This window comes from Callospermophilus lateralis, chromosome 7 (assembly GCF_048772815.1).
Source record: "Callospermophilus lateralis isolate mCalLat2 chromosome 7, mCalLat2.hap1, whole genome shotgun sequence".
Classification (NCBI taxonomy): domain Eukaryota; kingdom Metazoa; phylum Chordata; class Mammalia; order Rodentia; family Sciuridae; genus Callospermophilus; species Callospermophilus lateralis.
In genome coordinates this window covers 114,657,546-114,684,679 of record NC_135311.1, presented here as the reverse complement: position 1 = coordinate 114,684,679, position 27,134 = coordinate 114,657,546, and the positions used below count along the sequence as shown (strand labels likewise).

Below are 27,134 nucleotides of genomic sequence, written 5' to 3'. Positions count from 1 at the left end.
TATTTGCTAAACAGAGATATAAAAATATTGAAAAGAAAAATACCACTAAGGATAAGAAATTACTCTTTATTTTAGACAACCTCATAAAATTTTTCACATCCCACTTCTTGTCCTTAATCCTTATCTTTCAGTTGAAGAATAAGGCTTAAGAGAGGAAAAAGAAAATTCATAAAAGGTAAACTGCAGCACAAACAAGGTTCTTTCATGAAAACATCTTAATCATTTCTGCAGCTTGGCATTCTATAGAAGTTGTCCAGAAAGTGTTGATAGGTCTTCATAGAGTGGGGGCTAAGACTTCCATGCTCAAATAAGATAGAAAATGGTAGATTAATGGTTATTTTCCTTTACTGTTCATTAGGAATTCTCAGTCCTTAGTCTGATGTGGGTTCATCTCAGAGAAGGAACATACAGTATTCTTCAAGTTTTGTCCTTCTCTCAAAGAACATCTCAGTTTGGAATAAGCTGGTAAATATGACTTGTGGGGTGGAAGTTAGAAAACCTGATCTCTCTACATTGTTCCTCCCATGCTCTGCTACAGCCAATAATAGAGTAGTTACATCCAAGCCACTTAAGATGGAATGGAAAGAACCAGCTGCCTTGTTTTCATTTCCAATCCTGTTTTCTTCATGGTCATACCCTACCCTGCCACTGTCTTTTAAGTTATGCAAGGTATACATTTCCTCTTTTAAGCAACCCAATTAGGTGCTATTTCCCTCTTTTTAATGACAAAGCAATTAATTCATTATTACCTTACGAGACAGTGGTTTTATAGAGGCAAGATGGAAGGCCAGTGGAACCTGTCTAGTAATTGCTAAATACCACAGAAGGCAACATATTCAAAAGAGGAAAGCAGCCTTATCAAGCAATATTTTCCCAAGCACTAGTTAAATCTTCATCAGCAACACAAAGTATTTATATGAAAAAAACCTCAGGCCTGGGTAACAGCCTTCTACTTGCTTGAATGTAGCTAGATGTTGCCTTCAGAATCTCTACTGCTTTAGTTTGATCAGTCACCTGTGTCCAGTACAATTTTGGCATCGATCTGCAGCAGACTCCCTTTCCTAAGACTGAGCTTGACCACATCATAAGGTTGTAAAACAATCTCCATGGTTATTAGCTGATTAAACTTGAATTCAACACCATATGGTGATAGGAGGCAGCAAAGGATAAGATTCTGATCTTAGATCATTCCAATTAGGGCATGTTAGATGATAACGAGAGAAGGATTAGTTGCAAGCTGGATCTGAGCTCAGGGTTGGGCATGAAGAACTGTTCCATGTAGTTTGGGAGAGCTAGGGACTCCCTGAGCTGTGTTGTGAACTGCAGGGGCTTCATTTAAGGAAGGGTATGATGTGGGCATAAAACCATTCTTGAGACAGTTGAAGATGGTCCCCTTCTGTAGCCAGAAACACCAGCTGTCCAGCTTTGTCCATTTCCTTTAGCCCCAGGCGGTCCTGCAGAAAGAAAGGCATGATGAAAGGTTTAAGTAAAACAGTAAAGTGACAATGTTCACTTGCTATGTATTCTCAAAATGCATTTTTTCCCTTAGTACCTTAGAGGTGTACTATTATTCTGGTTTCTTTTCGGCGGGGGTGGTGGTTGCTGGGGATTGAACCAAGGGCCTTGTACATGCTAGGCAAGCACTCTACTAACTGAGTTATATCCCCAATCCCAGGTGTATACTGTTTGAAAATGTCAAAAAGGACACCTCCTTCAGTTTTCACTAAGCATTAAATGTATGTGCAATTTGAAATTGTTTTATATAGCTATATTCTGTACCCCACCAACACCACCCCTATGGTGCTGGATTTTTTAACCTTCTAACCCAGAGTCTCACACATGCTACTGAGCTACATCTCCAGCCCCTACATACCAAATTCCTTTTTTAGGTGGGTATTGGTGATTGAACCCAGGGGCATTTAAGTCACTGAGCCACATCTCCAGCCCATTTTATTTTTTGAGACAGTGTCTTGCTAAGTAGCAAAGGGCCTTGCTCAGTTGCTGAGGCTAGTTTTGAACTTGTGATCCTCCTGCCTCAGCTTTTGGAGTTGCTGGGATTACAAGCAGGTTGCTAAACATACCCAATTCTTAATAACAATCACACATAACTGCCTCTGGCAGAGAAGATAAGCAGTTGTGACAGGGCCAAAATGGCATTTCTGCTATGGCTACCATCAGACTGAATTTCTCAGGGAGAAATTTCCAAAACTCTTCATCAGATCCTAGCTGCCCTTTCTTCTACCTTACCCAGGCTGGAACACAAAAAGCAAGAGAAAAGCCAAGAGGATAAGATGGCCTTTGAAAAGTGGAAGAATTCTAGGAGATGGTGATTGTGCATTTGTGAGAGATTCTGCCTCCAATATAAATCCCTTAGTGTGCAGCAGGCCCATAATGATGTGAAATATTGCAGGTTCTTCTTAAGAAACAGACCTATTACTGAACAAAATTAACAACTACACCTGCTTGACCTGCAGAAGGAGCTCTCTTCATCAATACCAACTTTATTGATATTTTGGTGCTGGGGACCAAAATCATAGCCTTGTACATGCTACATAAACATGTGCTCTGATCTATATCCTTAGTCCCCCAATGTTTAATTTAAAAACAGGATTTTTATGTCTGTGATTTTTTTTTTTTTTTTTTGGAAAGTAGCTCTCTGCTCTATGTTTTCATTTCTGTGGAGGCTTCTTGGATTTGTAGCAAAACCCACCTTACAAAGGAAGCCAGTTCCAAATCTTTTCTTCAAAAAGAAAGTCTTACCAATGTTGTTCTTGTTTTTGCTTGAAAACCATGAGACAGGTCTTACCTTATGACCCAATGAATTTTGATAAGCCAGTGCCAAAGAAGCTAGTGCAATAATCATCTTACCAAGCCTTGTCCACATCAGACAGGAGTCAAATGGTTCCTTAGGCAGAGCAGGGGAAGGCTCTAGCACCAGAAAACCTAGGAGCTTCAGGAACCAGAGATGAAAGATGATCTTTCTCTCCCAGTTACCTGTATGTACAGAGTTGTCTCTTGTAAGGGAATGGTTTCCTTGGCTTGGCCACTTCTATAAAATCCAAACCACTGCAGGAGGCAGAGAGGGGGGAAAAAAAAGGTCAGATACTCAACACACACTGCCAAATTCATTTGAAACTGGCTACCATATCTACAAATATCACAAAGCTATATATGTAGCTAGCAAGAAGGAAAAATGGATAAGGGGATATCTTGAGTCACTTTGTTTTAAAGGTTAATCCTGAGGGATGAGTTAATCTTCCCAAAGAGCTTTCCATCTCCTCAGAATTTCTGCTTCCTTTTCTTATTGTATACCAATCTTGAAAATCCCTGTGCTGAGGACTAGGCTCAGCAGTAGAGTCCTCACCTAGCACATTGGGGGGTGGGGGGGGCTGGGGGGCTGGGTTCAATCCTCAGCACCACATAAAAATAAAAATATTGTGTCCAGGGGCTGGGGCTGGAGCTCAGTGATGGTGTCTGGCATGTGTGAGGCGCTGGGTTCGGTTCTCAACACCTCATATAAATTAATAAATTGAATAGAGGTCCATCAATAACTAAGAAAATGTTTTGAAGGGGAAAAAAAAAAAAGATACTGTGTCCAACTACAACTTAAAAAAAATAAAATAAAATTTAAGAAAAAAGAAAAATCCCTGTGCTGAACTCTAGCCATTCAAAGGTGAATATATGATCTCTTTTTCTAATAAGCTCCCAGTCTAGCAAGGAACAGAGACAATTCATTGTTCAGCAGAGGGCTGGCAAACTTTTCTTTTTATAAAGGCTAGATATAAAATGTTAGAGCTGTATGTTTGGAACTACTCAGTGCTGCCATTTTAACACAAAAGCAGCCACAGATAATTTACAGATAACAGCTGTATTCCAATGAAACTCCATTTATGGATTTGGAAACTTTACTTTCATGTCATTTTTCACATAAAATATTCTTTTTAGTTTTTTTCCCAACAACTTAAATCAGTAAAGTTCTTAGCTCACAGGTCATTCAAAACTGGCAGGCTGGATTTCGTCCTATAGGCCTGTTTGCCACCCACTGGTGGTCTGAGACAATGTGAGGAGGGCTTTACTAGGGGCTGGTGATGATACAAAAGAGGAAGCAAATTCTGCTGGGGATAAGGACACCCTCCTAGAGGAAGTAACATTTGCATTTGGCCTTGACAAACAAATAGGAGTTAAAAGACAGGAAAGAACATTCTACAAATGAAAAAGCATGAGCAAAGGCATGCAAGAGGGAGAAAAGCTCATGCCAAGTTTGGGGCATTTCAAATACTACAATATGGCTTGATCAAAAAAGTAAATGATGTGAAGGGAAATGAAGCTGGAAAGAGGTCAAAGCCAAATCAAGGCTATATTTAGGAATTTATAAATTCCTGAACCTTTGGGGGGTCATAGATCTCTGAAAATCTGACTAAAATTATAGACCCTTCTCCAGAGAATGCAATCACATACTCTTACATAAAGTTCTGGGGTGGAATTCAGGATTACAACCAATTCAGTATTCATTTATGGAACTCAGAACCACTGCTCTGTACAGAAGTAGGTGGAGCTGGGGATGTAGCTCAGTGGTAGTGTGCTTGCCTAGCAAGCACAATGCCCGAGGTTCAATCCTGAGCACAAAAAACAAAAACAGAACAAAATAACAACTAATGTACGTGGAGAGGACTAAAGGTTTTTGCCCAGTAGGCGCTGTGTTTTAGTGCCACTCTCAGTCCCCTGGCATGCTCTGGCCTAAGTAATACCTCACCTCAGAGTCTACAGGATCCACAATGGAATCATTGAGGAATTTCACCATCACAAATGTCTTCAGGGCCATGAGGTTTTTTTTGTAGGACTCGTTGACACTCTGGAAGAAAGGCCAGCAGCACCTCAGAATCATTACCATCATTTTCCAACAGAGGGATTAAAGCCTCTCAGTGCTTTGTCTTCCTGACCCTGGGCAACAGTTTCATTCCCATGAGCATGGGCTGCTTTTCCAGCTTTCTGCTTAGATTATGCCCTGAGTAGCCTTTTTTTAACCATCTCATCTGACTGACATGCCACCAACCATGGCAAACAGGTACTATGATGAATCTATCCACAATCTATAGACATCAGTCCCATAGGTTAAAGGCTTCTAGCCAGAGAATGCCAAGGAAAAATAAACAGAAAATTCTGGGTTGTTCTTGTTATTCTGGGTTGTTTTCTGTTTATTTTCCCCTTCAAATTTTCTGTTTAAAAAAACAATGAACGGGCTGGGATTGTGGCTCAGTGGTAGAACACTCGCCTAGTATGGGCGGGACCCAGGTTCAATCCTCAGCACCACATAAGAATAAAGGCATTGTGTTGTGTCCATCTACACCTAAAAAATAAGTTTTAAAATAAATAAATAATAATAATAAAAAAAAAACAACGAAAACCCTCAAATGAGCCTAATAAAAATACAACCACCAAGTTACCAGAACCTCCAAAGCCATGCTCATGTCTGGGGCACACTCAGTGCCCTCTGCAGTGTTTCTACTAGGTTAATCTCTTTTCTGAGAAAATCTGCCCTGAAAGGTCCCACTAGGAAGATTCCCTCATGAAGACAGTAGGTAAGAATTTCCATATAGCTCAGTCAGCAATCTACTGACCAAAAGGGAAAGGCCATTGGGGAGGAAGGCCTAATGAATTCTAGTCTCCCTGAAAGGAACTTCATCGCATAAGCACTGTCTCCCCCAAAACAGAACTTCTGATTCCTGGGTTCTGCCCAGGACAGTTTGGGTAAATTGTTACTGCTCATTTGCATCTGATGCCCCAAAAAATGCCAAACTGGGAGCCCAGCTGGGTCCTTACCCGCTCCTGATTTATATCTGCCAAGAAGATGCTGTGGTTGCGGTACACATCCTCCTTTATGGGATCATGCCAATATTCTGCTTGTACCAGGCTACAGGGAGAAAATAAAGGTAACCAAGCTGCCTGTCAACATGCCTCAGGCATATGCCAGTATAAAAGCCACCAAGAGGCTTCAAAAGGACAAAAGATCAGAGTCCCCACTTCTCAGGCCTTATCCTCCAGTACAGAAGACAAGACCTCTACCTACAGGACAGTTCATCAACAATACATCTTGCTGAGACAAAGATGGGATATTCAGCATGGTACAGAAAACCCAAAGGATTTAGGGAAATGGTTCATCAATATTTGATTCCTCTATGGCTTTAAGCTTTATCACACTTAAGCCTTCCAGTCATGTTGGTAAATGCTATCCTGTGCCACAGTCCCACGTCCCTTACTGTCCTTTGCATCCTACTCATCCTGCAAGACTCACCTCAAACATCACTTTCTGCCCCTTCTCCATCCAGTCATCTCTATCTCTTCATCTTGCCCTCCTCAAACTAGAATGGAGTGCTAACACATCCCAGTGAGGGTATCAGTAGTAGTAGTTAGAATGACATTCTATAATCTGTTAAATTTATTTGTATCCTTTAAATGTTTGGTTTCACTGATCTTTAAAAATTCAATGAACTCTGAACATTTATAAAATACTATTAGTACTGTTCTTGTCATTTTGTTTTAGTATTGATGTATAAGTGATCCTGTCTGTCCCCTACAGGAGCTACGGGCCTTAAGCTCTGTGTGGCATACAAGAGATGCTTGGTGGTAAGGATTTGCTGAGTGAAATGGACTGAACTCTGAAGGAAGCTTCCACTGAAAGAAGGTTAGGATTAAGAGGTGTGAAGAGGACTGGGATTGAAGCTCAGTGGTGGAGCACTTGCCTAGCATGTGTGAGACACTGTGTTCAATCCTTAGTACCACATAAAAATAAAAAATATATAAATATAAATATATATAAAACCCAGCAGCTCAGGAGGCTGAGGCAAGAGGATTGTGAGTTCAAAGCCAGCCTCAGCAACTTAATGAGGCATTAAGCAACTCAGTGAAACCCTGTCTCTAAATAAAATAGGAAAAAAAAAGAGCTGGGGATGTGGCTTAGTGGTTGAGTGCCCAAGTTCAATCCCTGGTACCAAAAAAAAAAAAAAAAGCAGGGTAAGGTGGCACACACCAGGGAGGCTGAGACAGGAGGCTCATGAGTTCAAAGTCAGCCTCAGCAAAAGTGAGGTGCTAAGCAACTCGAGAACCTATATCTAATAAAATACAAAATAGGGTTGGGGATGTGGTTCAGTGGTTGAGTGCTGGTCAATCCCTGGTGCCAAAATAAATAAATAAATAAATAAAGCGGTGAGAGGAGAGGGGAGGCCAGCATAGTTAGAAGAACAAGGGGGAGAGGCAGCTTCAAGAGTGGGTGGGAAAACTATCCCAATGACTTTGGAAACTAAAGTAGGAGGACTGCAATTTTTTGTTTGAGGCCAGCCTAGGCAATTTTGTGAGCATGAGCAAGTTCCTGAGTTCAATCCTCAGTAGTGCGCGCATACACACACACACACACACAAAAATAAAAAAAAAAGTGGGTGGACAACACACCTCTCAGAAAGGTGACCACTCTTGGCTTACACAGACACTATAAGGGAATGAACACAAAGGTCTTTGGATCTTGCCAGGCAAGGTTTCTGGTGACCCAGAATTCCAGTGAGCGAGGCCTGATGGTTGAGGATGAAAAAAAGAGTAAGGATGGTAGCCATAGGTCACCTTTTTGCATGAAAAGGAAACAGAGCCACGAAGGGGCATCAAAAAGAAGCCAAGGACATTTTGTTTTGTGAGAATCCTGAAGTAGCCAGGCGCAGTGGCACTATAATCCCAGCAGGTCTGGAAGCTGAGGCAGGAGGATCACAAGTCAAAGCCAGCATCAGCAACTTAGCAAGACCCTGTCTCAAAAAAATTAAAAAAGGGCTAGGGAATGTGCTCAGTGGTTAAGCACTCCTGGGCTCAATCCCTGGTACCAAAAATAATAATAAAATAAATCTTGATGCATACGAAGAGTGAAGGGAAGGCCTGAGGATGAGTAGGAGCTACAGGTGCTCACAAGGTGGGGCACCAAGGAGGTGGAGGTTCCAAGTGCAAAAGGCAGATGGAAAAGGAACACAGGTTTGTACTCGTCTCATCTCCTTGTACCACTGAAGGAACACATTCAGACAGGCCAAGTAATAAGCTACATAGCTGAAGTGAATGAAGTTAAGGTAAGAATTTGAGGGGCTGGGGTTGTAGCTCAGTGATGGAGCGCTTGCCTAGCACATGTGAGGCACTGGGTTCGATCCTCAGCACCACATAAAAATAAATAAAATAAAGGTATTATGTCCATCTACAACTAAAAAATATACAATTAATTAATTAAAAGAAAAAAGATGAGAGCTTGAACCATCAAGTCCACACTCTTGCCAACGCACCATGCTCAAGGGACAGGAAAGGACAGCTCCCCAGGCCAAACTTATCAGACACAGGCTAAAGCCTGCAAGACAAGTCTTTGCCACTTGAGACATGCTCTAGCCATGTGGCTTAGAGATAATAGTAATACTTGTATAACATTTCCCTTACCAGGCTTATTCTAAGCTCTTTAGCTATATTAACCTATTTAATCCTCCTATGAATTCCATGGGGAAAATTCTATTATTATCCTCATGTTTCCAAATAAGACAATGATATTCAGAGAGATTGAGGAACCTCGCCAGGATCAGACTACTTGTAAGCATAGAGCCAAGAGCAGAGACGCAGGCAGTTTAGCTCCAGATGTCCTGCTCTTCACCACTCCCCTCCACTCTCTTCTGTATATGGGATATAGATAGTACTAGCAGATGTCCCACAGACTTGGGTTGGAATCAGGTTTTTACCTGAGTTTATAAAAATTAAAAAAGGAAAGGTCTAGTGCTATATCCACCCAAGGTATAAAATCAATATAAGATAGTGATATTAGATCTGTTATCATTCTCTTTTGCTCTTTTTCTCCCCTATCCTGAGTTGAGCTATCAGTACAGATGTGGTTCAAATTGAGACATGCTGCTCAAGGGCCCAGCTTGAGAGATAAGGGCCTGAAAGAGGGAGAGCAAAACGCACAGGAAGGTGTGTTGAGATGATATAAAAACTCACTAAGGAAATCCAACTGAAATACTAAGGTGAGTTTTGGTTTTTGTTTGTTTGTCTTTTAATTCTGTAGTACTCAAAATCAAACCCAGGGCCTTGTGCAAAACTAGGCAATCACTCTACCACTAAGCTCCAGTACCCTTAAGATTTCTGGTGGAATCTGACAAAATAATTCTAAAATTCAGATGAAACAATAAAAGCCCAAGAATAGCCAAGACTTGAAGAGTTAAGTAAAAGTTGCTATAGTAACTAAAATGGTGTGGTAATGAGGTAGCAACAGATAAATGAATCGGACAGAACAACCCCAAAACAGACTCAAGAATAGAACACACAGGAGGTAGATGAAATGCATAAGAGTAAGAAATAAAATTCAAAAGAATTAGAGGAAATTATGGAATAGAAAAATAGCTTTATGCATTAATCATAAAGATGGATAAATTTGACTACATCCAAATTAAAAGCTGCTGTACTGGTTTATAGCTGTACAACAGTGTGAGAAGAATTAATACCACTAAAAATGGTTAAAATGGAACCAGGCACAGGTTGCACATCAGTAATTCCAACTAGTAGGGAGGCTGAACCAGGAGGATTGTTGAGTTCAAGACCATCCTGGGCAACAAAGTAAGACCCTATCCCCCTGCCTCCTCCAAAAGAAAGATTAAAAGACAAATCTTAGGTCATATATATTTTACCATGACTTAAAACAATTAAAAATATACCAAAAAAATATATACATTAAGTGGGTAAATTATAAGTATTTTATTTATATCTCAATAAAACTGTTAAAAAACAAACCTGGGGCTGAAGGTATAAGTTAGCGGCAGAGATTGTGTTTAGCATGCAGGAGGCCCTAGGTTCAATTTCCAGCAGCACAATAGCCAAAAAACACAAAACCCTGCTGCACCAAAAGGCATCATAAACTAAATTGAAAGATGCCACAGGCTGGGAAGAGGTAAGTGTAACATATTAAAAGTCTTAATATTAAGAAGAAAAAAAAAAGGGGTGGGGCTGGGATTGTGGCTCAGTGGTCCACATATGTGAGGCACTGGTTTGATTCTCAGCACCATAAATAAGTGAATAAAACAAAGGTCCATCAACATCCAAAAAAATTTTTTTAAAAATTGTGTATATATGATACAAATCAATGAAAAAAAAGACAACCCCCACCCCAACAGGAAAATAGGCAAAGGCTATGAATAGGCAATTCACAGGAAGGGAAACCAGAGTGACCAATAAACATGAACAGATGCTCGACCTGACAGACAATCAAAGACTTGCAGATCAGGATAGTAACCATTCCATGTACATTTTTTTTTTTTTTTTTTATTTTGATTTTCTTTTTTTTTTTTTATTCAAAACATTACAAAGTTTTTTTTTGTTTTTTTTGTTTTTTTTATTTTGATTTTCTTTTTTTTTTTTTTTTCCATGTACATTTGATTGGCAAAAATTAAAGACATAGGATCAAAAATTAATAAGAGCAGTAAAAACAGGAACTCTAATACTCTGTTGGTGAAAATAAAATTTGTACAGCCATTTTGTCAATATTGACTAAAGTTTAAATTGCACATTTTAACAATCACTGTCATGGGGCTAGGGATGTGGCTCAAGCGGTAGCACACTCGCCTGGCATGCGTGCAGCCCGGTTTGATCCTCAGCACCACATACAAAGAAAGATGTTGTGTCTGCCGAAAACTAAAAAATAAATATTAAAAATTCTCTCTCCCTCCCTCCCTCCCTCTCCCTCTCTCTCTCTAAAAAAAAAAAAAAAAAAAAAAAATTAAAAAAAAATCACTGTCATAACAGCATCTGACATACACTGAGTGTTTTCAAGTACTATTCTAAGCACACTACATCTATTACCTCATTTAATCTTCTCTACAACACATGGGGTATAATTATTGTCCTGTTTCACAGATGATGAAACTGAGGCAGAGCAATAACTTTCCCCAAATTAGCCAATTAATAACTGATAGAGACCTCCTGCCTTTGCCTCTTGAGTTGCTGGATTTATAGGCATGAGCCATGATGCCCAGAATTACTATTATTTTTTAACAGACAGAATATTTCCAGAAAAAGAAGTGGCAAGTTTACTAGTTGAGCACAAAGATGTAGAGAAATGCAACAACTGAGGAAAAATACTTTGAAAGAGCCACTGAGGGCAGGGAGGGATGTAAGCCCTGCCAAGCTCCCAGTACACAGGCTGGAGCCAGGGCCTGGGGAAAACCCAGTTAATGACATGTAAAAGTTTGAACTGGGCTTGTAGCTCAGTGCTTAGCGCCCTGGATTCAATCACCAGCACACACATAAAAAAAGGTGTGTAAAAGCTCTAGTTTCCTCTGAGCTGGCTCAGGATGAAAGGCCAAGATGAAGGCCAGGCAACAATGGAGTATTCACTATGGCAGGGAGCAGGAATGGGGATAGGAAGGCAGGACGGGGTGACAAGAGAAAACTAGAGGAAAGAGGAGGCCAGGAAGGGCTGACAACATCTGCAAAATGAAAGGGCAGAGATCACAACTAGGAAGGAGACAGCTGTTTTGCTCACACCAGTCCTCACAGCCCCTGCCAGGCCTAGACAGGGGTAGGGCTTGAAAAATGCTTCCTACTAGTTACTGAGTATATCAGGATATCATGTTAGCTTTGCTAAGGTTAAATTACCTGGAAAGTATAGAAGATATCTTTTGTTTTTATCTAAAAAACAATTCTCCCTTGTTTGGGAACTGCGCTTCTCCTGCCCCACCCACTAGTTACAGGGTGGGGAAAGGTTGGTTCATAGGTCCCACATCTTGGGTTGCAGCTAATGACAGCAGAGGTGGGGACCGGAGCTGAATTGGGGTATGGCCCTTCTCTAAGAATCTGAACTGGGACTAAGAGATTATAGCCTTGGGTGAGCGTGATGACACACACATATAATCTCAGCAATGTAGGAAGGTGAGACAGGAGAATCTCAAGTTTGAGGCCAGCCTGGGCAACTCAGTGAGACCCTGCTTCAAAAGAAAAGGGGTTGGGGACGTAGGTAAGTGGTAAAGCACCCTGGGCTTAATCCCCAGTACTGCAAAAAGAGAGATTCTAGCCTCAGACCAAAATATCTCCTAAACAGAAGAATAAACACTTGAAAGCTGCATAAGGCCACCTATCACCATGTGGTTAGTACAGGGTGGTCTGCATGGCAAGGGAAAAGATGCAGTGATAAAGAGAACTAAGAATAATAGCTAGAAAGAGATGCTTTGGCTCCTGATGGCTCCCATTTCCTGATTTCAGGGCTTCTGAGGCCTTGGGAACCAAAATGTTATAAATTTATTTTTTAATTTACCTTGGCTTGATTTGGTTTCTTTCTGGTAATCAGGATCCTCCCTAATACAAAGGGCAACCTTGGACAATACTGCAGAGAGAAATCCTGTTTCTTTTTGTTATCTTCAGCTCTCACTATCCCTTTTCCCACCACTGAATTTTAGCTACTTGCCTCTTTAGCTCTCATACTGGCCATCTGATAAAATGAGATTTTGCCCATACAAAGACATTTTAAAAAGAAAAAGCAAACAATTCCACAAAATTAGAAAAGTATCCTAAAAGTTAATCTAAATATGAGCTGCTGAAAATTCAGAATGCTTCCCATGGAAACAGCTCAATTTCAGCTCACAAGTATAATTCATCTACAATGTCATAGAACACCTCAAATCATTCCTCTTCTCTCACTCCCACTGTCGCCACCCGTGTGGACCCATGACCAATACACTCTTACCTAGATTGCTGCAGAGCCCCTAACTGGTTTTCTATTTTTCCTCTAGCCCCCTTACAATCCACAAAGCAATGAAGACCTTCCAAAAACATAAATCAGGTCATGTTAACTCCTGCTTAAAACCTCCCTATGGCTCCCATTCTGTTCAGAATAAAGTCTCAATACCTTATGTGGCCTACAAGTCCTTGCATGATGCAGACTCTACTTTTTTGTTCAACTTTCCCCATCTTGCACTAAACTGTAGTTACCCTGGCCTAGAACAAGCTAAACTTGTCCTAGCTTCAGTGCCTCTGCCAGCTGTTCTTCTGCCTGGTCCTTCTTTTCTTAAATTCTCCCAGACTCTTTCCATCTCATCCTTCATATTCTAGATTCCAGATCTCTTCTCCAAAGACCAATTCTGTCCAAAGTAAGTACTCCCTCCATTACTCTGCATCACAGGATCCTGCTTTTTTGTCATGGCTTTATCCTTGTTATTTAGGGCATCCATATGCCCCTTTCCTCACTAATATGTTACTTCATGAGAGCAGGGACCCCAATATCTTCTTTTCCATGGTATCTGTGAAACCTATAATATCGCAAAGAGCAATAACTCAGTATTTGATGAATTTATAAACTGCAACTCAAAGTTAGAGAAAACAAGCTGAGTGCAGTGGTGCATGCCTATAATCCCAGGTACTCTGAAGGTAATGGACACTGAGGTAGGAATAAAAATAAATAAATAAAAATTAATTAATTAATTAAAAGGGCTGGGGATGTTGCTTGGTGGCAGAGCACTCCTGGATTCAATCCCCAGTACTGAAAATAATAAATAAATAAATAGAAAACAAAAACACTACAGTATCTATAAAGGAAACAAAAAACTAAAATAAATAAGTATTTTGAACACAGTACCACTAGTAATAACAACAAAAGTCTGGCCACTTAACATGAACTGAACATTGCACTAAATGTTTTATTTTTTTATTTTTTTTTAAGAGAGAGAGAGAGAGAGAGAGAGAGTTTTTAATATTTATTTCTCAGTTTTCGGCGGACAAAACATCTTTGTCTGTATGTGGTGCTGAGGATCGAACCCGGGCCGCACGCATGCCAGGTGAGTGCACTACCACTTGAGCCACATCCCCAGCCTGCACTAAATGTTTTATATCCAGTTTGGTTAATCCTCACAATAGCCCCTAGGAAAGTACTAACTTCATAGACATTGAAGGAAATGAGGCTCAAGATGCCTAGGGACCCCATAACTAAATGGTGATAGAACTGAAGCTCTTTATCCACCCCCTGGAAAGATAGCATGGAAGGTGATTTTTTTCCCTGTTTTTGCATGTCTGAAAAAAAATCCTTATTTTCCCTCACATGTTTAGTGCTACTTGGGGGTTAGCAAACAGAATTGTAGGTTGTAAATTATCTTCTCTCAGATTGCACAGATCTGTGCCACTACCTTCTAGTTAGTAGTTTTGCTATTAGGCATGTGCTGCCATCAGGATTCTGACTCCTCCTGTGCAGCCTCAATGGGATCTACTCTTTACCCGTACTTTTCTGAGATTTTACAGTAATATACTTGGTTATAGTTTGGATTTTTTTGGGGGGGTGAGCAGGGTACTGGGGATTGAACTCAGGGACACTCAACTACTGAGCCATATACTCGCCCTGTTTAGAGACAGGGTCTCACTGAGTTGCTTAGCATCTCGCTTTTGCTGAGGCTGGCTTTGTACTTGTGATCTTCCTGCCTCCGCCTCCTGAGCCACTGGGATTCAGACATGCGACACTGCACCCGCCTATACTTTAGATTTGTATTGTCCCCAAAGACCCATGTATTGATGGCTTGGTTGCCAGTCTAGCAAACTGTCTAGTATTACTTACTCAATAATTCCAAATTTAGGGCTGGGATTGCAGCTCAGTGGTAGAGCATTTGCCTAGCATGTATGAGGCACTGCGTTCAATTCTCAGCAATGTATAAAAATAAATAAATACAAGTATTATGTCCATTTACAACGAAAAAATAAACAACCAAAAAAAGACTCCCATTAGTCAGATATAACTTCCTAAACTGCTTCTCCAATTTTATCTGTTCTCCCAGTTTCTCTACTTCTGAATTTTTGTTCTAATTTCTAGGAGATTTCCTCAACTTTTCCCATACCTCCCTTTTTTTTGATTATTATATTTTTAATTTCTAACAGTTCTATCTTACTGTTGATTTTATTCACATTCTAATATCATAAATGCAATCTCTCTGAAGATAATAATTATGGTTATCCAACAGTATCTGTGGGTGACTGGTTCTAAGACCCATACAAAAAGTAACTCAGAAAAAATGGATGACAATGGAAGGAACAGAAGAAATCTTTTTTTTTTTTTTTTTTTTTTTAAAGAGAGAGTGAGAGAGGGAGAGAGAGAGAGAATTTTTAATATTTATTTTTTTTTAATTTTTGGCGGACACAACATCTTTGTTTGTATGTGGTGTTGAGGATCGAACCCGGGCCGCACGCATGCCAGGCGAGCGCGCTACCCCTTGAGCCACATCCCTAGCCCAGAAGAAATCTTAAAAAAAAAAAAAAAAGCCTGTCCAGTTGGCCCTGATTCTATGGGTTCCACATCCATGGATTCATCTAACCTCAAGTGAAAATATCCAGGGAAAAAAATGTGTACTGAACATGTACAGGCTGTTTACATGTGCATCTGAGGATGTTCAGATCTCTTACACAAAATAGTATAATCTATGTACATCCTCCCATACACTTTATATCATTTCTACATTACTTATAGCCTATATTATACCTGGTATAATGTATATGCTATGTAAATAATTGTTATGCTGTATTGTTTGAGGAATAATGACAAGAAGAAAGCCTGTACATGTTCAGTACACAGTTTTTTCCCCAAATATTTTCACTTGAGGGTAGATGAACCCATGGATGTGGAACCCATAGAAACAGGGCCAACTATATAAGGCCTTTTTTTTTAAAAAAGATTTCTTCTGTTCCTTCAATTGTCATCCATTTTTTCTGAGTTCCTTTTAAATTTTTGTTTGTATGGGCCTATCCTTCATGTTGGAAGCTTTCCTCTCAGATGTCTGGACAGAGCCTTTGATTCAATGCTCATATTTAACGAGGCATGTCAAGGCTGACAGAAGCTTTTTGTGTTAAGAGCAGAGCTTATCTACAGGTGGGCTCAGTGTACAGTAATGGGGAGGGGGTGGGGGGCCTGCCTTGGAGGATCCTCAAACATGGATTTGTACATCTTTTCTTTAAGTCAGTTCTTTTAAACAGTGTTGACCAAACTCTGCCTGGTAGGTAATCTTGGCTGGCTGCTATCGTTCTGGGAGCAGGCTGGGGAAGGAGATGTGTTTTCAGTATGGCATTGCTCCTCCATCCTGTGCTTGCTATCTCAAGTCTGGAGCTTCTCTAGTTAAGTTGCTCCAAAGAATAAAGTTTGCTTCTTCTGTTAGGGTGGGGGAAGAGTAGTCATTTGGATGTACATTTAATGGAATTAAGGAGTCCACAGATTTTCAACAAAAAGCTCTGCTTTAGTACTACTCACTTACTTCCACCTTCAAATTAACTTTTAGCTTTAATTCCTGAGCCTTCGTGGAGCTATAGAAGATGAATCTGCTCCTCTTTGTCAGTGTACCCCTCTTCAGGCCTGAAGGTTCCAAGGTTTTCTGTTTTCTCTTACTCATTCATCTGCTTTCTCTTTTAAAGACATATTTATTTACATTTTGTATTATCTCTTATCTCCTTTCCTATTCTCCTTTGACTTTATGGGTTTATCCCTTTTTATCCTTCTGCTACTGAATTTTAAGAAGAAAGTGAAGATAATACATTATTCTACCATTTCAACCAATATTTAGGTGTCACTTTTTATCACCCTTCAACTGTTTATTGATCATTATTAATGTAATTCTGGTTGCCAGTGGTTATATATTTTTTGGGGGGATGGGTATTGGGGATTGAACTCAGGGGTACTCAGCCACTGAGCCACATCCCCAGCCCTATTTTGTATTTTGTTTAGAGACAGGATCTCACTGAGTTGCTTAGGGCCTCGTTTATGCTGAGGCTGGCTTTGAACTCGCAATCCTCTTGTTTCAGTCTCCCAGCCGCTGGGATTACAGGTGTGCGCCACTGCCCAGTTTGTCAGTAATTATAATTTAGATAACAAAACAAAGAAACAAAAGATGGGTTTTTCTGAAGCATCTGATCAAGAGTTAGAAGAATAAAGACTAAAAATGTAAGAATGAAATTTAAAGAGGCCACATACATCCAATGAAAGCAGAGAATATGTAGCCCGTGAACAACCAATATATCACTAATTAAACCAGGTATAGTGTAAAGCTTGGCACAGTCTTGAGTTGCTGGAAGAGTTAAAAGAGGAGGTGGAGATATACAGCTTCTTGCACTCACCATCAGGTGGAACTGTCAGCCCAGGACAGCTTTGTGTCTGGAGTGCAGCCATTGGGTCGGAAAGGAAGAAAGCCAACTGTAGAATGTTTGTATCTGTCAGTCAGTCACAAGGCTACTTTGGAAAATGGCTTCCAGGATGTGTTGTGTGAAGAATTGTTATTTGACAAGAATGATACACTAGGTAAACCCACAGGATAGATATAAACACATTAGTTGATCCCAAACCCCAGCTACCACCTAGAATTCTCCAGACTTATTGGATCAGAATTTCTAGGGATAGAGCCATTTTTAGTGAATTTCCCAGCAGTTCTGAAGTATAATTCAGTATGTAAACTACGGAACAAAAATACACTCCCAAAGTGATTCTGTATATTTTTAAATAATCAAACCCATTTGAATAGTTGGGGATACTGATGTAAGAGTGGTTAACCTCTCCCTGCTGACAACATAAACAATCTGTCCTCCAAATATTAATAGTTAATTCCCTGGGCTTAGTACTATCTAGATGCTGTTTTGTTCTTTAATGATAGTGTTTTATTTGTTATCATTATATTTTTCCCATAGCAAAATGCCTTTTTCTTTCTTTTTTAAAAATTAATGTCATTGTTAGAGCAATTTTAGGTTTACAGTAAAACAGAATAGATAATGCAGAGATGGTTATTAAAAACAATGTCTCATTTGGGAACTGGAGCTATAGCTTCATAGCTATAGCTCCATCCAGCTAGCATGCATAAGGCTCTAGGTTCAATTCCCCAGCACAGATAAAAATAAATAAATAATAAAAAGAGCTCATACCGTTCTTGAACAGCTTTGGAGTAAGCCCCAGCATTCAGTGTTTTTCTGATAAAGTCACAGATGTGAGAGCTCTCTCCTGGGCATCGAGGGAGTCCAAAAACACCTAAAAGAGCAAAAGACAAACATCCATTCCTTCAGCAATCATGTCCTGGATCTAATATGTTCAAGGCACTGGGATAAAGAAAAACTGACAAAAGCCAGACCTTAATTTCATTAATTTCTCCCTCAAGAAAGTGAGTTATTGAGAACTAATATAACCAGCTTCATCCTGGTGCTATTATGATTTGGATCTGGAATGTCCCCTGCAAATCTCATGTGTTAGGCAATACAGCAATGTTCAGAGATGAAAAGACTGGCTTATGAGTCGATTAATATATCTGATGGACTGAAAATCGGAATAGACAACTTGGTGGTAACAATAAGCAGGAGGAGCAAGACTGGAGGAATCAGATCACTGAGGGCATGCCTTGGGGACTCTTTCTGTCCTAGAACCCCTTCTTGTTGTCTCTGCTCTCCAGCTGTCATGAGCTGAGCAGTCTTCTTCTGCCATGCCTTTCTGGCAAGATGTTTCTGCCTCAGAGCCAGCCAACCATGGGCTGAGACCGCTGAAACTATGAGCCAAAATAAACTTTTTCATCTCTAAATTGTTCTTGTCAGTTATTTTGATCACAGTGACAAAAAGCTAATGAATGCTTAGTCCCACATTCTTTGTTGACTAAGGACCTCTGCACCTGCTCTGCACCTGCTCTTCCCTAGAGGGTGTGCTGCTTCTGTACTCTACCACATGGCTAGACTCATTCTCATCTCCTGGGTCTTAGCTTGTGGATGTCAGACTATCCACTATGTGAGGTGGTGCCTGTTCCCATTCTCTTTCCCTCCCTCAGTTATACTTTTATTCTCAGCATCTTCATCAATAACTTTTTTGGGGAGCGAAGGGAAGGTACTGGGAATTTAACCAGGAGCATTTTACCACTTAGCTACATCCCCAGTCATTTTTATTTTTTATTTTGAGACAAGAGTCTCGCTAAGTTGCTTAAGACCTCACCAAGTTGCTAAGGCTGGCCTTATATTTGCTATCCTCCTGCCTCAGCCTCCCAAACTGCTGGGATTACAGGTGTGCAAGCCACTGTGCCCAGCCATCAATAACTTTTTTAAGTACCAAGCATAATTCTAAAGCATATATAGTCATTCCTTGGTATCTATGGGGAACTGCTTCCAGGACCCTCCTGAGGTCATCAAAATCTATGGATGTTCAAGTTCCATGTATAAAACTGTGTAGTATTTGCATATAACCTATATACATCCTCCCATATACTTCATTTAAAAAAAATTTTTTTTGAGGTGCTGGAGAATGAACCCAGGGCTTTGCATACTAAGCATACCCTCTACCACTGAGTTATGTTCCTAGATTCCCTATAGATTATAAATCATCTCTAGATTACTTATAATACCTAAAATAATGTAAATACTATGCAAATAGTTTTCATAATGTTTAGAGAATAACAAGAAGAAAAAAAGCCTGTATGTGTGCAGTACAGATGCAATTTTTTTCCCCCAAGTATTTCCAGTCCATAGTTGTTTGAATTCACAGATGTGGAGCCCACAGATTCAGAGGGCCAACTGTGTTGACAATAATTAATCTTCCCCATGGCCCTCCGGAATAGACATCCTTTTTTTTCCCCCATATCACAGAGAAAACTTTAAAGAGAGGTTAAATACCTCATCCAAGGTCATACAACACTTGTTACAACAAGGACTTTAACAAGCTTGGCTCCAGAGCCCCTCCATAAATATTTGTTGACTGAATGATAAAAATGTTGTTTTTTTTTTTAACCAACATGTATATGTAAAATTCTTATACTTTTGAAAAGTATTTTCCCACCCACCATTTTACTTCAGTCTCTGAAAAATTCCCAGAAAATGGACAAGGCCTTGTTTACTTTACCTCATCTGTGAAAGGAACCTAAGATACACTGATATGCCCATGAGTAACAGTTAATAGTGTCAGTCCAGCTTTTCTGAATACTCGAAGAATTCTCCTGTTCCTGAACAGTTACATTCATCAGAACAGAGATAAAATCCTATTCTAAAGACATATTCTTCCCCCCAAATATGTAATTCTAACTAGAAAACTTAATGTTTTTCAAAGGGTTTAATCTGTATTGTTAAATTTATGACCAAAAAAGGCTTATACACACTTTTTTTCCTTAAGCCCAAATTCAACAGCATAGCACCAACAACAGAAAACAAGAAAATTCACTATATTTTCCTAACTCCTTAAGTGCCATCTGCCACGTGGCTGCAACCAACTCACCTGCACATGACATCAGTTAAGTTGGAGAACAATAAATGGCAACCTAATGATTCACCTGTGTAACTGGGCTCTGGAATCCTGGGTCTCTTCCTATTTCTCATCAGTGCTGGCTAGTTTGTCACAAGCTACAGAAACAGGATTTTACAAAGGTGGCTGACTTCTTATGCAAACAGAGCCGCTACATTTTTAAAAATCAAGTGGTCATGTGGGTTAGAGCAGAGAAAGAAGGAAATAAAGTGGTCAAAGTTACCTTGATGTTGTCCCCCAACTGAGATGAGATTGATCATGGGAGGTGATGGGCATCTCTGAGCCACTGCCCTCCTGGGGATTAAAAAAAACAAAAAAAAAGTGGGAGGTGGGGAGAGATTATCAATGCTGGCAGATAAAAATGTATCATTATCAGTTAGCATCACAGATTAAGCTACTTAATACCCAACTGTGCCCCCAAACACAAAACCTTTTTTGTTGTTGTTTTTCTCATAGAAAGTACATCATGTTCCCATGTTCTTACATGGCAACATTTTAGAATAATTTTCTTTCTAAGACAGGGAAGGATCCCAAAAGAATTAGAGGAAAGAATTTATCTGAAAAAAAGAAAAAAAATCAATTCCATGCAAGTAGCAATATATATCAGAGAAGGACTTACAGAAATTGGCCTCCCTGGGAGAATCCCATAGCATTGTAACCTTGCTGCAATTTAGGATCTTCAGCAAGAATCTGGCATACTGTTGTTACTTGGGAATTGACATTCAAGAAGAAGCTGTTCTCCACATCCTAAAAAAGGAGTCACAGACAAGTGAAAGGATGGGACTGAAGCAACCACTAGCATCTGCAAGAGGTGACCTCAAGTTGGCACCTTCACACAAGCCATCCAGAGTGAAGGTGTTCTTGTATAATTTGCCTCTGAAAATGCAATGTGAAGCATTCTAACAGCACATTCAGTCACCAAGCCTTCAAGGAACAGAGTAGCAAAGGACCTTACCTCTATCATGGTCTTTCCAATCTCTAAAGACAAGACGTAAATTCCAGGTATTTTCTTCTCAACCATTTTTTTAATAGCACCCATGCTTAAGGGATTACAACAGCTGTCTCCTAGCCAACAAAAACAATGATGGAAACTCATGAATCAAAACATTACTTATTTTTTAAAACTTTTGTGCCTCAAAGGGCATTATCAAGAATATGAGAAGGAAACATACAGAATGGGAGGATATATTTGCAAGACATATATCTGAGATGGATTTCCAGAATATATAAAAAAATCTTTACAATAAGACAATGTAATTTTTTTTTAAATTACTTTTTTTTAACATTTTTTTATTTTTTAGTTTTTGGCGCACACAACATCTTTTGTTTGTATGTGGTGCTGAGGATCGAACACGGGCTGCACACAGGCCAGGCGAGCGCGCTACCGCTTGAGCCAAATCCCCAGCCCACAATGTAATTTTTGAAATGTGAAAAGGCCAGGGGAGGCGGCAACATGTAATCCCAGCAACTTCAGGAGGCGGAGGCAGGAAGACTGCAAGCTCAAGGCCAGCCTCAGCAACTTAGCAAGAACTTGTTTCAAAATAAAAAATAAAAAGGGCAGGAGATGTAGCTCAGTGATAGAGCAGTCATGGGTTCAATGGCTAGTACTATACACACACACACACACAAAAGGACTCTGACATTTCTCCAAATAAGATATTATAATGGGCAACAACAAATATCATTGATCATTAAGGAAATTCAAATCAAAACAACAATAAAGAACAAATTCTTACTCATCTAGATTGCTTTAATAACAACTTTTCTAAAAAATGGAAAGTAAGTGTTGTCAAGGACATAGAGAAATAGGAACCCTCATATATTGCTGGTGGAAATGTAATAACAAAGCCACATAGAAAAGTTTGGCAATCTCTCAAAATAAATAAATAAATAAACATACAATTAACAAATGACCCAGCAATTCCAACTCCTAATTATATACTCAAGAGAAATGAAAACATACATCAATACAGAAACTTGCACACAAATGTTTACAGTAGTATTACTGGTAATAGCCAAAAGGTGGAAACAAGCCAAATGTCCATTTATGGATGAATGAATTAACATACTCTGGCATATTCTTTTTTTTTTTTTTTTTTTTTGGTTCCGGGGCACCAGGGATTGAACACAGGGCACTATACCACTGAGACACATCCCCAGCCTTTTTTATTTTTTGAGACAGGTCTCACTTAATTTCTTAGGGCCTTGCTAGTTGCTGAGGCTGGCTTTGAACTTGTAATCCTCCCAAACTGCTGGGATTACAGGGATACACCACCACGCTCAGCCTGGAATATTCATTTGATGGAATATTATTCAGTCATAAAAAGGAATAAAGTATTGACATATGCTACAACTTGAATGAACTCAAATACATTATGCTAAATGAAATAAGTCCAACACAAAAGTCACACGTCCTATAGTTCCTTTTATATGACTTACCCAGAATAGACAATCCCATAGATACAGAAAGTAGACTGTAGGTTACCAGGGGTGGTAGGAGGGGAAATGAAATGATTACTTAATGGCTGGCATGTTGAAAATTTTTGAAACTAGAGATAAATGGCGCTTGTATGACACTATGAATACACTAAATACCACTGAGTGCTGTACTTTTAAATGGTTAACTTCATGTTATATGAATTTCATCTTAATAAAAAGATTAAAAGAATACTTTTTTGCCCTCTACCTATTTATCAAATAATAACACACTTCAAAGGCCTGCACAATATACTTGAGATACTAAATTTACAATTGAAAACTAAGCAGGGGTATACTCTTTTACCGTAGGGGACATTTTAGGCAAAGAAAGAATTTCTCTTCATAGCCAAGATTAGGATAAGGCAAGTGAAGCACCTAGCACAAAATTTAAGGGGGTACTCACTCTCCAGTTCCTTCTAATTGTCAACCCTTCACTTGTAGAAAATTGAAAGCAAGAGCTTCCTTAAATTTGCATTCTAGCTGCTTCCTAGACTCATCCTAGTCCCAGACTTGTTTCTCTTCCCATTAAGGATCCATAACTAAGAACTGAAGAAAACTCAGTAGAGAAGTGAACTGAGATCATTTCCCATTTTTCACTTAATCATTCCATTTTCAATCTTAGATGAAGCTTAAGTACCAGTTTAAAGAAGGAAAAACTATGGCCTGGAGAATCATCTGTTTCTCTCCCAACAACATTCATCACACTGACCTGTTTATTGTTGGCTACTTAACTGCCTCCCTTGTGACTGACCGCAAGTACTGGGACAGCGGGAAGCATGAATCTTGTATCTTCTTTTAACCTCACTGTAGTAGCTCCTAGCTTGAAATGGAGTCTTAAAAGAGCTGTCCACGTTTGCTGACTCTAACTCCTTTCTGAACATGTTTTTAATCCGTTCCAGTAAAGCTCTATTACCACTTTCCCCCAAAACTGTTTTTGTCAAGATCATGAATGATCTTCACGCTGGTCAATACAATAACCAATTCTCAGACCTCAACCTACTTAATCCATCAACAACATGTGATACGGTTGATTGTTCCCTTCCTCTTGAAACATTTTCTTCCCTTGGCTTCTGGAACACTGCAGTGTCCTGACTTCCTTCCACCTTGTCTCCTTTGCTAGTTCCTCCTCATCTCCTCTACCTCCAAATGCTTTAGTGCCTCAAGGTTCAGTACTCTGTCTACACTCACTCCCTAGGTGATCTAACACAGTCTCAAGGATTTAAATGCTAGTCAGATGCCGAAGGCTCCCAACTGAAATCTCCAGCCTGTATCTCTCACCTCCACTAGATGCACTTAAGTCTGTATGAATCTCCCGGTTATATAACAAAGATCTCACATTTAGATAAGTCCAAAACCAGATTATATCTGGGAGGGGGGGCGTGTAAAGGCGTGCACCACCACACCCAGCTCAAAACCAGACTCTTGATTGTTCCTCATCCTAAATTTGCTCACCCTACAGGTTCCCCCACCTTGGTGAAATGACAACTTCAGCTGGGTATGGTGGCACACACCTGTAATCCCATCAGCTCAGTAGGCTAAGGCAGGAAGATCACAAGTTCAAAGCCAACCTCAGCAAACTTAGCAAGGCTCTAAGCAACTGTCTCAAAAATAAAAAGGGCTAGGGAATATGGCTCAGTGATTAATGCCCCTTGGTTCGATCCCCAGTACAACCTTTTAGTTGTTCTGGCCAAAACCTGTGGTCATCTCTTGACTCTTATCTTTCTCTCTTGTGTCACATCTAAATCCCAAAGTTTCCACCTTCAAAACAGACCTGTACTTTGACCACTTCCAACACCTCCACTGTTAATAGACAGATCCAATCCACCATCATCTCTTATGTTATTGCAATAATAGCTTCCTAACTTGTTTCCCTGCATGACCCCGAGTCTACTCTCAATACAGCAACTTCAGTTAAAATGTTAGTCAGATCATGTCACCCATATGTAGAAAAGGTTCCTGTCTCACTCTAGCCAGAGTCCCCTTGCTCACTCAGTTCCAGCCACACTCATCTGAATATTGTTCCTTGCATATACAGGACATAATTGTGTCTCGGGGCCTTTGCATTTTGCTGCTGTTCCTTCTATACCAGACATCCAAATGACATCTTTTCTTACCCACTTCTGGTCAGTGAATCCTTTCCTGACTTTGCTTTATAAATGTACAGGATATCACCTTCGGTCTCTATCCTCCCCACTTTGGTTTTCTCCATTGTACCTGTTACCATTTGACATATTAATGTTTTACTTATTTATTCCTTTACAAGCTGTCTCTCCCACTGCAAAGTAAGTTTCAAAAAGGCAAAGATTAGACTTTTTCATTCAATGCCGTATTCTCTGTGCGCAGCAGATGCTCGCTAATATGCTGGATGTATAATGTAGAGCCTAACGAATTTCGATTCAATGTGTGAACGAATAAAAAGGATGGGTGCACCGCTCAGGTAGGCAAGACCAGCCAGCCTGAGCAAGTTCAAGACGCTGCACGCTGTGCAACTACTGCAAGGATGACACAGAGACAGCCTAAGACCCCGTCGCAGTACCCAGCTATGAGCGCTCACTCCCGCACAGCCCCTTTCCCTTCTCCCGGTGCAGAGCAGCGCCCCAAATCCTAAACCGGACGGGTGCTAGAGAATCACTGTCCTCGCCCTCCACACCCTCATTTTGCAGACGTGAACCCGGAGAGCCGCCAAAGGCCTGGACCCTCCTCGCTCACTCACCCATCCCGTGCCAGATCACCAGAGGCAGCGGCGCCGGCGGCTCGAGATGCCCCAGCGCCCGGGCAGCGCAGGACCAGGGCAGCAGGGCGACAGTCAGAAGCCACAAGAAGCCGGGCGCCGCCATCTTGGCTGTCACATGATCGCGGGCGCACGGCGCCAAGTACCGCACTCTGGCCGGGGCGGGGCCGGCCGCGGGCTGGCTGGTTCTGGTACTGCCGCGAGGTGCGCGCCAGGGGGACAGTTCCCGGCGACCACCACCACAAGCCAAAACTATTGCTAACGTTTATTCAGCGCTTGCTGCATACCAAGCACCATGCTTTACATCCTTTCCCTGGTTAAATCCTCTTAACGCTATACACTTCTTCCCATTTTACAGGTAAGAACACTGAGGCCCTGGGAAATTGGGTAAGTTGCCAAGATCACAGAGAGAGCAGCAAATTGGTGGGGTCCAAAGTCGTTGCTCTTCGCCACTGCACCATGCTGCCATTGGAAGGAAATGCTCTGTGGAAGGAAGAGAGGAAGAAAGGACTCAGCCTTGTGTTTGAAATGGAAGGGGAGACATCATTTCCAGCCAGGACTAATCATGACAGAGGTGGTGTTTATTCTGGATCATGAAGGAAAGCTAGGATTTCAATAGGCAAAGAGGACATTTAGGAAAAGACTGACATGAGCCCTAGCTCCCTAGAGGACAGAGAGTAGGCGTATTTTCTAGAAATGCCAGGGCTACCAGTCTAAGGAGAGCATCTGTGGGCTGCTGAAGAGTGAAATTTACCGCCACTTCCAAGTCTATTCTCAGAGCTGGATTATTGCAAGAGGCTCTCATCAACCATGACCCCTTTTCCATCCTCCCCTCTTCAGTCCATTTTATGTTCTATTGCTGGATCCTCTTTCTTAGTCCATTTCACCATCTCAGTTCCCTGCTCCTACTCACCCACCCACCACCACCACCACCCCAGAAAAACATCAAAAATTGTTTTAAAGCAATTTTAGTGAGACCGTTGTTCTGAAAAATGAAAAAGCAGGGCCTGGGGGTGTAGCTTACCTCTTATGCGTGAGGCACTGGGTTCGGTCCTCAGCACCACATAAAAATAAATAAATAAATAAAATAAAGGTATTGGGTCCAACTACTTCTTTAAAAAAAAAAAATGTAAAAAAAAAAAAAAAAAAAAAAAAAACAACAAAAAGGGCTGGGGATGTAGCTCCGTGGTAAAGTCCCCCTGGGTTCAAGCCCCAGTAACAAAACAAACGCAAATGGTTTTAATAAGGAATCTGTTAGGTAAAGAAGGGTGTCCACATACAATGGAATACTATAAGGCTGGCTTTTCACAAATGAGGTAGATATGGTGACATGAAAATTTTCTCGATATATTATAAAGGAAAAAATTTATTAGACATGAAGTCCTTCCTTCTGGTACGATTACAACTAGTAGGTGCAGGTGGAAAATTCCATTAAAATGCAGAATCATATAGAATTATTCAATATGCAGCTTTGTTTATCTAAAGAAAAGTAAACATTATATATTGTAAGTATTTTCTTTTAAATTTAAGGCCTATAAATGTAAAGTCTTTCACCAATCTTTTTAGGTTGAGTTAGGCCCTTTCTATGATTATGATACCTCTGAAGCATTTCTTGAAATGATTTGTTTCTTACCTTTAATGAATCATCTGTGGTTTCTTTAA

At 40.3% G+C, this 27,134-nt stretch overlaps 1 protein-coding gene across 1 annotated transcript; it reads right to left on the bottom strand.

Annotated features, from left to right (window-relative positions):
* Window positions 1-52: 52 nt before the first annotated feature.
* Ppt1 (palmitoyl-protein thioesterase 1) lies at window positions 53-25,578 on the bottom strand. The gene is made up of 9 exons (XM_076860669.1): window positions 25,455-25,578; window positions 21,219-21,328; window positions 20,883-21,010; window positions 20,487-20,557; window positions 17,923-18,025; window positions 5,821-5,911; window positions 4,754-4,852; window positions 2,995-3,066; window positions 53-1,454 (listed from the first exon to the last, which is right to left on the bottom strand). Exons 1-9 carry the CDS (start codon window positions 25,576-25,578, stop codon window positions 1,332-1,334), a joined length of 921 nt encoding a protein of 306 aa, XP_076716784.1. The 3' UTR covers window positions 53-1,331.
* Between the last annotated feature and the right edge of the window lie 1,556 nt (window positions 25,579-27,134).